This window comes from Haliotis asinina, chromosome 15, assembly GCF_037392515.1.
Source record: "Haliotis asinina isolate JCU_RB_2024 chromosome 15, JCU_Hal_asi_v2, whole genome shotgun sequence".
In the NCBI taxonomy this organism is placed as follows: domain Eukaryota; kingdom Metazoa; phylum Mollusca; class Gastropoda; order Lepetellida; family Haliotidae; genus Haliotis; species Haliotis asinina.
This window is the reverse complement of record NC_090294.1, coordinates 48548565-48561213: the sequence shown is the minus strand read 5'-3', so window position 1 is coordinate 48561213 and position 12649 is coordinate 48548565. Positions and strand designations below refer to the sequence as shown.

At 39.2% G+C, this 12649-nt stretch overlaps 1 protein-coding gene across 1 annotated transcript; it reads left to right on the top strand.

Moving 5' to 3' along the window:
• The first annotated feature begins 3507 nt into the window (after window positions 1–3507).
• On the top strand, window positions 3508–5989 carry LOC137265715 (uncharacterized). Its single transcript, XM_067801156.1, has one exon. It carries the CDS (start codon window positions 3560–3562, stop codon window positions 4763–4765), a length of 1206 nt encoding a protein of 401 aa, XP_067657257.1. The 5' UTR covers window positions 3508–3559; the 3' UTR covers window positions 4766–5989.
• Window positions 5990–12649: the final 6660 nt, after the last annotated feature.

The window sequence follows — 12649 nt, the reverse complement described above, 5'->3', positions numbered from 1 at the left end:
TGATTATGGCTCAATCGTCTATGGTGGAGCCTGCAAAAGCAATCTTAAACTTCTTGCTCCTGTCCATCATCAAGGTCTGAGACTTTGTCTTGGATGTTTTAGAACTTCACCTATTGACAGTCTCTACGTTGAGGCTGATGAACCTTCTCTTGAGCAGCGCCGTATAAAGTTAGCTTTACAGTACATTACTAAATTATACTCTAATCATTCTAACCCTGCATATAACTGTGTTTTCAATCCCGTTTATGAGGATTTATACAACAAAAAGTCTTCTCTTGTCCCGCCTCCAGGACATAGAATTAAACCCTTTCTTTCTACTGCTGGCATTCAGCTGGAAAACATAGCTCCCTCCCGTCTTCTTTCTTCTCCTCCTTGGCAGTTGGTCAGGCCTCAAGTAGACCTAACATTGACCACATTTAAAAAATCAGAGGCTAATGAATTACAATATGAGGAAGAATATAATCAATCAAAACATAAATATAGCAATTATATATCCTTATTTACAGATGGGTCGAAGGATGGTGGCGCTGTGGCTTATGCCACTGTCATTGGATCCAGAACAATATCTTCTAGATTACCAGATAATAGTTCTATTTTTACAGCAGAAGCTAACGCCATATCAAAAGCTCTTAAATATATTCAAAGACACCCGAAACGTAAACAGTATATAATCTATTCCGATTCTCTTTCTTGCCTTCAGGCTGTTAAAAATATTTCTTGCCAACATCCACTTTTAATAGAAATTATTGAATTGTATAATGATCTTGCTACTGGCCAATACGACATCGTCTTTTTTTGGTTAACCAGCCATGTAGGCATTTCAGGTAACACATTGGCTGGCCTTGCTGCTAAAGCAGCACTCCATAAATCTGTGAGACCACTTCTTGTTCCTTACAGTGATTACAAAGCCACCATTAGATCTTATATCCGTGATATGATGCAAAAGAAGTGGGACACCCAAGTGGGTATCAATAAATTACATGAGATAAAACCTTATATTGGTTATACCTATTTGGGTTGTCAGTCCAGATTTGAAGAGGTAATCATGCGACGATGTCGTATTGGCCATACAAGATATACACATGCATACCTGTTGACAGGTGAGGATCCTCCGTTTTGTATCCCTTGTGATGAGAGAGTCAGAGTCAAGCACATCTTGCTTGACTGTGTTGAGTTCTCCATCACAAGGGGTAAATACTTCAATGTCAAAACCGTTAAGGATCTTTTTACCACTGTTTTAAAAGAAATTGATTTCATGATTGAATTTTGATTACTGTGTTGTAAATAGATGTATTTCAATTATCGGTAGTATAAATTAGCAACTGGTATTGTTAGTGTCTGTATCCTCAAAGGGGGTTAAAGTATCGTACAATTATTGTCCTCCTGAGAGAGAGTCCCAAACCTTTTCTCAGTTTAATTTTTGCTTACCCGATTTTAAACATAGTATATTTGTTCTTTTAAAAATTTGGCTAAACTTTCGCACAATCGCCAACGGCTGAAAGGAAGGTGTAAATCCAGCTAGGGTCCATGCAGGTAGCAAAGGTACTGTAAGTCCCCATGGACTCTGGTATGGTGCTCTTCCTTCAGTTGTTGGCGGTCTATAGCCTGTTTTTATACTGTATCGTCCTCTAGAGTTAACTTTTTTAGATGTTATTACTAGTTTTACATGTCTGTCTGTGATAGTCTAGTTGTTTTACTGTCCTTCGTTGACAGGTTTTTTCACCATTCTCAATTAGGTATATTGTTATGGGTTCTCGTCACGATGTGGCTGCAATATTGCCGATTTGACGTTAAACATTAACTCAGTCACTCACTCTTCACCACATCTGTAGCATGTTGCACGATTCCTGCAAGATTGGGCACCATGACCAAACTTTTGACACTTGTAACAACGAAGTGGATTTGGAATATATTGCTCCACTTCGATATTACAATATCCAACTTTGGTATACTTTGGGTGTTTCGGTTGTGAAAAAGACATCAAATAAGTGTTTGTATTTAAAGTTTCTCCATTTTTCTTAAAAGTGAATCGTTTGATATGAGTGACTCCTTGATTTTGCAGTTCAGTGGCGATTTCTGTTTCACTTATGTGGGCAAGCCACCGGTCTCTGTCTCTCAAGATGCCTTTGCTGCTGTTCAGAGACTTATGTGGAGAAACAGATACTGCAGTATTTGCAAGCTGTTTTGTACCTATGAGGGTAGCTGATTGTTTCGCTGTTTTACACTCTATGTGGAGAAACCCAGATCTAATCTTTGTAACAGCTTGGACATCTCCAACAAGTCCATAAATTGCTTTTGATGTGGCGAATGGATTGAGTTTTAGAGGTTCACCGTCAGTAGAAGATACAACCAAAAATCAACTCCATGTATGCGGTAATCTGTTTGTAGCACTGTCCTCGTCCGAGGACAAACACTCATCTAGTGCGCGTTTATGTTTTTTGGGTTGAGCCATGGTTAATAATAGAAAGTTCACCATCCCAGCTCCCCACCCTCACATGGACAATGCTATATACCAGTGGCTCTCCGACTGGCAGCACCAAGGATACTGGAATGGTATACTTCAGCAGAAGATTAATTCAAAATTAATCGATCCACCAGATTGACCCATGAGCCACCGCCTTCTGGGCATAAGACTCTAGGCAAAGTTCATAACATCAGTTTTCAAATCTAAAAGACCCCTATTGCTCTCAACCACCAGGATCCCCTCCTCCACCGACACAGGGCCGCAACCCACGGCCAACGGGTTGGTGGACCAAATATCCCCCCGGGTCCACTACGGGGGTGTCGGCGAGCTCTTGGCGTTACCCAGCCCGCACCACGAGGAGGTGGCTCGCCACGGATGCCTCACAAAATGGAAACCACACTCTTTATTAGATGGAAAACAAAATCTAGGCTTAACATTTCCCCGCTTCTCGGAAACGTCAGAAAGTGATGTGTACATCCATTTTCAATAGATAGGTTGGCAGTTTTATGCCTATCTGACAGTTATTCAGATGTTACCTTTTCGTTTGTGTCGTGTGGCATAGATAGACAGTTAAGGCTCAACTGGGAAATATTCTGACACAATATTTGTTGTGTTTCAGTAGTACAGTTAAACGTTTAAGTGGTCAACAATATTTGAATAGTACTGTTGATTTGCTGGTTTTAGTGTCGAAAACACGTGTATTGTGTTGTATTTCGAGACAAAACGTTACTGAATAAGGTCTATGTGAAAATCTGTGTATTCACTCTCAGGTAATTATGATACCAGATTTCAGGAGGAAATGGGTGCATCCTGCCCCACACAAATACATTAAAAAACCACTTGAAAGGTTCACCTGAGAAAACAGTATAGAGACATATGGTCTTGGATTGGATTGGGGAATGAGGGAAATATTCTAATCGTGCGGGATGTGTCTCCTTTTGACATGACATATCTTTTCCTTAGTGAAAATGCACATGGCTACGTTTCTTAGTCCCTTGTTGTGACAGCAAAACAATGATCATTTTAACATATTTCAGGACTAACAGAGAACAAGCAGTTACAAAGGTAATCTGTCATAAGAAGTCCACCTCAACGATGTCCATTCGTCTATTCTCTTCAGCGATACGAACACACCTAAGGTTACACAAAATATCTGTGTTTGCACCTGTACGATACTCCAGAGGTTTCGCGCCATATGGTAAACCAGGAAGCGGAAATTACGGAAGAACACTTGGAAAACAAACAGTTGGCTTAATCGAACCATTGCGAGACAGGATTTTGAACAGGGTCACATCCATTCCATTTAATGCCAAAGATTCGGTGTTTAGCATAGGTGACTATGGGGCAGCTGATGGGTCTGCTTCCATGCCTTTCATTGGGCAGTTGGTGGCAAATCTGAAAGATCAGCATGGTCCAGAGGCTCAGTTTCAGGTCATCTATGAAGACACTGAAGTGAATGATTTCAATTCACTTTTCAAACGTGTTTTGGGAATAATTCCTGATCCTCAAGTGTACCTTCCGGACATGGACAACGTCTATGTCCTTGCTTCTGGAACAGACTTCTATAAACAGTGTGTACCTTCAAATTCAATGCATTTTATTATGTGTATGATCTCTTTGCTCTGGTTATCGGAGACTCCGGTGAAGTATAATAACTCACTTTACAAATACCCTGAAAGTAGTGCTGAGGAGAAGATAGCTTTAGATCGACGAGCTGAGATAGACCTGGAAACCTTTTTACTTTGGAGAAGCAGAGAAATGAAACAAGGCGGACTTCTTTTTATTTGTGCTCTCTGTGAGATTAAAGATGTCAACACTGAACAGGTTCATGCAGGGACGCTGATCACCTTACTTACTGAGATATGGAAGGAATATAGAGACTCCGGGGAAATCTCAACAGACGAATTTTTGAATACAAATTTTTCCTTTTGCTTTCATAATATGGATCAGTTGAGAAAGCCATTTGATGACAAATCGTCAGCAGTTTCCAAATCAGGTCTCTGTCTCTTGTCAGCTGAAACTGTTATTATCCCTGACATAGTGTACACCGCTTGGAAGGATAAGAAAGACAAGGAAGGGATTGATGATCGGGAGGAGTTTGCCAGACGGTACATAGCCACCCATAGGACTTGGTGTAACAACACTTTTATGAATGGCCTCTCAGACAGTCGCTCACAGGAGGAAAAAGAGAAGATTGTTGATGGTTTCTTTGACAGAGTTGAGAAAGGAATGTCAAAGATCAACCCCGAAGAAATAAAGGATGATTTGCAATTCATATATCTCGTGATCACAAAGAAGTAGTTATTTCACATCTATATACACATAAAGTCTGATAACATACAGATACGCTCTTGCAAAGGAACTGTACTTCTGTCGCAACCTTCGTCCAATATCCGAAGCCAAGCATTGCACCTACCCCATTGAAAACCAGGACCTCTGGAGCACACCGACACGGACAACACAGACGAAGATGTCAACCACAGCACTGCCAGTAAATAAACGTGAACAATTTTTGCAGTTCTGTTCTTACCTGCTCTTGGCACATTTGCAATGTGATTTAGAATAGTTTATAACAGTTGTTTCAACCTGTTAAGAATCCAGTAAATGACTGTATGTGAAATGATGCGCTTTCTGTCAACATGATGTAACGTCAATACACGCGGCCCACTGTGAGACGAACTCCTAGTAATGTACAGTTGATGTATTTCAGTTGTACCAAATGTGGGTTGGCCCAAAGAGAAATAATACTGACATACTATGTGATGACATTAAGACAGAATGGCAAAATGATGTGTTTGAAGTTTTGGGAATTAAATTCCACACAGATCTTAACAGTCTGTATGTAATCAATACAGGAAAAAAGACTGGATGAGATAAATATACTGCTTTCACAATGGAGAAAAAGACACTTGACACTGATTGGTAAAATAACTGTCATAAAAACTTTATTGTTCACATATTCAATGCTCTCCTTAATCCTTCCAAAAACTTAATTACTGTTTTGGAATAAATCTTTTGGAAATTGATATGGAATGACAAACCTGATAAAATCAAACGGAACAGTTTGAAAAGAGTATGTAAAATGGTGGTGTAAGGATCGTTGACATTGTACCTTTTGTGAAGGTTTGAAAGTAGCTAACCTAAGATCACACTGTAGAAAAAACAGCAGATGAAAATCCCTGTAATATCCTTTTCGATGTCATTTTAAAATCTGGTGCAAATGTTGATCAAGTAACACACATCGATGACCCTTATTGGATGGATGTTTTGAAAGATTGGAAGAAATATTGCGAAAAGGAGTCATGTGAGTTTTGATAATATTTACGAAATCCTAGCCCAACAACTATGGTTTAACCATAATTTCAAAAACCCAATACATTACAATAAACACTGGGCAAGTAAAAGCATTCTTACAATTAAGGACCTATGTGACAATACCTGTTTTTCTGTCCTTTGACAAGCTGAAGGAAATGTATGACATTAAAGGCACATACCTGTACTATTTGCATGTTTTATACTTCTTGATTGTTGGAAATATATTATTAGACACTAGGAATTTCCCAGTGTTTGATATACTCAGAACTGAGTGTCACTAGAATTTATTGAAATCACTCAAAGGAACGTGAATTTGTTATGACGCCTTGATTTCCTATATAGATGTACCTAAACTGTGTCATAAATTGAAAGATTCTTTCGATAATATTACACTTGATTTGAATCAGATTTTTATCACTTATAGAAATGGCGTGAATGATGTTGAACTACTTTATTTCCAATGCAGGTTTGTACACGGTATTATGCATACTAAAAAAAAAACTATTTAAAAAGACACTTGTTGACAATTTTGTTTGCTGCTTTTGCAGTGAGCTGAATTAGGATATTTGTCATGTTTATTGGGAATGTAACACAGGAAAGATTCTGGAATGAAGTTGAAGTCTTGATCAATGATCACACTGAGAATAGAACTAATGCACCAAAATATCTTATCTGGTTTGGAACATTATACACAGATAAATTATTAAACCATATTGTGCCAAAAAATATATTCATTCATGTGGTATTAACCCACACATACCAAAACTTCAAAACTTCATGTTTATTTTGAGAGAAAGTTCATTGCGATAAAACGTAATAGTCATGACCGACAGTGGAGGTCTAAAATCCCAACTTAACAAGGAAATTTGACTTTATATTGAAAATGTTAATTGTTGTGTACTCTAAATGTGTGAATTGGTGTTTCAATGATGTAACGTTGGGAAGAATAAAATCATTATACACACACACACACACACACAAACACACACACACACACACACACAAATATATATATATATATATATATATATATGTATTTATTGTGTTAATTCTCAAGTTAAAATTTTACTGACGAGCAAAACTAACTATACAGGTTGTGTTTCCTCCTTTGAGATAAAAATAACAAAACCTTTTGATGAAGTGGAAAATGTATGTTGAAGTACACGCGTGTTTTATCAGCAAAATGATATTGTAACAGTGAACAGCGATGTCGTCATGACGACTGCAAACGTCCTGTAACATCAAGGCCATTCCACACAACGGTAGTCCTGTATTCCAGCAGCACGAAGCCGCCTGGTCAGAAAGAATCGGCTCTAGCTGAAATCACCATCCTGTACAAAATAATTACATCGCTGTTTGTGTAGAACTTCGATAATGAAGCATTTTTTCAATATGGAATTATTTTTTCCTGTCACACACAGTCACAAATAAAGTCACAAATGAGTCGACCATATTTAACGCTACACAAAGTACCTGCATCAGTATCCATAAGATACTTCAGATGACCGTCAGACATTTAAAGATAGGTACAGTGAAGAGGTCTTGCTTCTTTTTCATTTTGCATTTACGAGATACTTTTCTAAACAGAAAACTGTTATTATTTTGGAATATAATGTAATTTTGAATATTCTTTAGTATCAACCATTATTGATTGAACGTTGCAATCCCTCATCCTTGTTTCAAAACTGAATAGAAATATCTCTTGGAATCCAACACATTAGCACCCCCTAACAAAACCGAAGCCATAAGTAAATAAAATGGGTCTAAGAAGATACACACACGTTCTTCGCTCTACTTTGTCTCAATCATACAACATAAGGTAACTCTATTTTGGTGCATGTCTTTACTTTTCTGACGCATTGTAAAAAGTTCGCAACTGTGATAAGATAATTGTCATAAACTGACGTACTGTGAAATTTTGTAATTTTGAAAAGATTATTGTCGTGAGTTCAGTATGTTACAGTTAAATATTTGCCATGACAAAACGTGTAAGAAATCCCCTGTGAACCAGCAAAACAGAACAAAGACAAGTCTCAAACATTCAAATATTCTATTATTAAGCAAAGAGAGCTAGTTATACAATGTCACAAGTCAACTTGACAATACCGATTTCAAATATGATACAAATGCGACAAAATCTAATGCAGTGTGTCACAAAAGATATTGCAAACTCACCAAAGTCTTAGTGAGAGAGTGATAAACGGCATCACCTTGCATTGATACGGTCCATCTGGCGTAGCAAATACCGATTTAATAATAACTTTGGAGTAGTAGTTGATTGGACAAAACAAGACATCCAGAATCTTGACCGCCTGACCAGAAGGATCATGTCTGATAACAGAGCACACCACCCTCGTTCCTCTCTTAATCGTTTATATATGCCAATCAATTCTGGACAATTTTGCACATATTTATTTGTCAGCTGATCCTCTGGTGATGCACGTCAATATTCATGATGAAAGCAAGGAATTCCACAGCTACTTTAAGCGTGCCAAGGTTGTTGGACACAATTTGAAATTTGAAGTTGATTTTGTTGATGGCGATGTACTGCTGGACGGTACAGTGATGGGAGTAAACCAGGTGAAGTCTTTCACCAAGTCTGCCCAGAGTCGGTCCTTTGTGGAGAAGCTGTCTGAGAAGCCATTGCATCGTGTGTATATGCAGTGTGTGGAACAGAACAGCAATCCAAGCGACTCCTTCGCCTGGATGAAGTCGGCTGGTCTCAAATGTGAAACTGAGGGCTTCCTTTTTGCTGCTCAGGACCAGTCACTTCCCACTCGCAATCGCCAGAATGTGATTCTTAAAGAAAATATCAATATGAAATGTCGTCTTTGCAATCAATTTACAGAGACTGTCCAACACCTTGTTAGTGGATGCCCTTCCTTGGCACAAACAGCATATCTTAAAAGACATGATGGCATGGCTCGCTGCTTTTATTATCGTCTCCGCCATGCCTGTGGCTTTGACTCCGAGGTCCATCCATGGTACGACCCTGAGCATGTCCAGGGCGTCCTGGAAAATGACAGCTACAAACTTCTCTGGAATAGGCCAATATACAGCCTGAGACGAATTCCAGCCAACAAACCTGATCTTGTCCTTTTTTTATAAAACCAATGAAATTATTTATATTATTGAATTTTCTGTCCCTTTTGACAGCAATGTGATTGGCAAGATTAAGGAAAAGCATGATAAATATGCGGACCTCGCCTTTGAAATGTCTCGCTTGCATCCCAAGTACACTGTCGTCAGGCTCCCCATTGTTCTCGGTGCCCTTGGTTTGGTACCTCCTGATCTCTTGACGCAGATGAGGAGAGTGCCCGGGTTCTCCACCGGGAGCACAGCCCTTCTGACAATCTGGGTAATGCAGAAGGCTGCAGTGTTGGTTAACCTTCATATTCTCCGAAAAGTTCTTGGTGGGTTCGACTAGGCAGTGTTTCCTGGGAGAAGTCCCATTCGCTGTCTGGGCTGCGTGTAGAGGGGGCGAGGGCCCTGAGCTGATGATGAGCTTGACCTGCTTGACTGTGCCAGGATCACCCGAACCCTCTCTGCTGCATTTCAATTTTTAATCTGTAAAACATAATAATAATAATAATACCAAAGTGAGAATCTGCCAGAAGCCCTTCAGTAAGTCAAACTTACTTATATACTTAGCTTGACCAATGCGGTCAATGCAATCGTCCAATCTCGGAATAGGATACTAATCAGAGTGCATTGACAACTTTCATGTTACCCAGTGAACTCCACGGCTCTTCATGGGTGACACCGATATAATAATAATAATACCGAAGTGAGAATCTGCCAGAAGCCCTTCAGTAAGTCAAACTTACTTATATACTTAGCTTGACCAATGCAGTCAATGCAATCGTCCACTCAGAATAGGATACTAATCAGAGTGCATTGATAACTTTCATGTGACCACAGCAGTGCCCACTACCTCCACTCTTCGGCACAAAAACACATAGTGAACTCCACGGACTGTCACTAGGTTCAATAATGTCATTGTCCAGCATGTATGTCACTTCCTTCCGCAGGATTTCACATTTCACTGGATTCATCTGATAATGGTGTTGTTTCACAGGTGCAGCATCACCTACATCTATATGATGTGATAATTTCTCATGAAGGTGAGCTAAGACATCAGAATTTCTCACCTTTGGTGAAACATTATCATTATGATCACCACACTTCACATTGCTAACACAATCATCAATGTTGTCAACATTTTCACAATTGTCTTTAATACTATCAGTAACTGGGGAGAGTGTAGCCATGCAATTGGCATGTTTGGTTTCTAACCTGTCATGATATTTCTTAATCATGTTTACATGGCACAATTTCTTTTGTTTTTGACAACCAGGCGTCAGGACGACATAGTCTGTGTTGCTAACCTTTTTGCCAACAGCATATGGACCTTGATATCTATCTCTCAGTGGCTAACCAGTAATGGGAAGCAACACTATCACTTTCTCACCACAAGTAAAACTTCTCATTTCGACTTTCTGTCATAGTTTAGCTTCATTTTTTCTTGTGAAACTTTCACGTTTTTTTCTGGCCAATTCACTTGCTTCTGATAATCTGTCCCTTAATGTAGACACATAGTCTAAGAGATGGATCTCAGGTCTGTCATTGAGCCATTGTTCTTTTATGTATTTTAATCCCCAACGCACGCTGTGACCAAATACAAGTTCAAAGGGGCTAAAACCTAAAGTTTCCTGAACTGACTCTCTGACAGCAAACAACAACAACTGCACACCCTCATCCCTGTTTTTCTCTGTCTCAAAACAATAAGTCTTGATAATATTCTACAAAGTTTGATGAAACCTTTCTAAGGCTTTCTGTGACTCTGGATTATAAGCACTAGACTTAACTTGCTTAATACCTAACGTGTACACAGCTTGTTGAAACACATTACACATAAAGCTTGAACCCTGATCAGACTGATCAGATCTGGGCAACCAACTAAGGCGACAAACTTTATCACTGGAGCAACAATTTGCTTCAGGAAATCTGGTAGAAGTACACATAATAGTGAGTAAATACTGATTACCAGACTTAGTCTTAAGTAGTGGACCAACACAATTAATAATATCTCAACAGAAAGGTTCCTCAAAAGCTGGTATTGGTTTTAAGGAGCAGAAGGAATTTTCCGATTTGGGTTTCCAACAATTTGGCATGCATGACAGGTCTTGCAGAATTCAGCCATATCTTGTCTCAAACTGGACCAAAAGAAATGTACCGAACTTTTCTCGCATGCCGTGTTTATACCAAGATGACCTGCCATGGAATTTTTGTGTGCCAATGAGAGTACATGCTTCCGAAATGATTTTAGTACCACAACTTGATGGTGCAATTGCCATTGATCCTTCGCAGTAACATCCGGTGACCTATACTTCTTAATCAGAACATCATCCTTGTAGTAATAACAAACTGGAATCTTGCTAACATCCTCAAAAGAAACAGTTTTAATAGCCAAATTCTTCACTTCAACATCCTGTACACTATCTGACGTATGAAGAAATCCTGAAGAGCTACTACTCCATGAATGTACCTGACAAATCATAAACGGAATTATTCCTCAAAGAAGTCTTTCGACATTGAACGAGTCAATGCACAAGAAGGAAAAATACCCGGAAATTCACCCTTCAACCTTTCTGTACTAACTGAACTCTCCAGCAACACGGTGACAATTGGATCAGTGCCAACTTTTGTTACCGATCAACAAATCGACACCCGGAACTGGGAGAGAGTCAAGAACACCAACTTTCACCTCACCTGAAATCAGATCTGAAGTCAAATTCACAAAATGGAGAGGAGCAGAAGAATGGCCACCTATACCCTGAAGCAAAACATCTGAGTTAGCTGAAGACTCTTCAGAAAAAGGCAAAATATCCTTCAAAATCAGAGACTGAAGAGCTCCAGTATCCCTCAAGATAATAACGGGCCATGGGGTAGAATTACCTCTCATAAGTGACACAGAGCCCTGAGACACAAAGGGCAAAAACTCCTTCCGAACTACAGAATCTGGAGACTTACTCTCACAGACAAAACTCTCCTCAGAACCATGTGGAAATAAAGGCTTAAGTACACAAAAGCATTTGGGGAACCTGTAGTCTGATCTCTAAACTGGAGTTTGTAACATGCAGAAATCAAATGACCTGGCTTCATACAATATGCACAAACAGGATCAGATTCACTGGTAGTCTGAGGCTTAGACTGAAAAGTATGCATGCAACTGCTTGCCACTAGGATTTGAGCCTGTTCTAACACCACTGTAACCTGCATGTCCTCAAGTCTTCACTGGGAAAAAGCCCTTTTGGGCTTTGCATTACCCCGAGACTTAAAAGACCTTTTTTGAGTCAAACAATAATCGTCTGCCAACATGGCTGCCTTATGTAAGTCAACAACCTTTTGTACATCCAAATAAGTCTTAAGGTCAGAATGAAAACTCTGCTTGAAATCTTCCATCAACACTAACTATCTCAAACCATCAAAATCTGTGACCTCCTTAGACCCACACCACCTATCAAACAATGTTTCTTTTTCTCTAGCAAACTCTATAAAAGGGTCATTGTCATTTTGTGAGCATTTCTGAATTTCAGACGATAAGTTTCAGGCACTAACTCGTAAGCTTTCAAAAGTGTACTCTTCACAAGATCATAATCTGAGCTTTGTTGTATTGACAAGGCTGAATAAGGATCTTGAGCTTTACCTTTCAGAACAGTTTGCAGTAGCATAATATATGACTCCCTAGGCCACTTGAGATATTCAGCAACTTTCTCAAAATGTAGAAAATATTTGTCTACTTCTTTCTCATTAAAAGGGGGTACAAGCCTAGCATGCCCTGCAGTGTCAAAAGTGAAAGAATCTGAG

Bases quoted from the DNA above. Each gene is read 5' to 3' on its own strand.
- LOC137265715 (XM_067801156.1), top strand. From the start codon at position 3,560: ATGTCCATTCGTCTATTCTCTTCAGCGATACGAACACACCTAAGGTTA.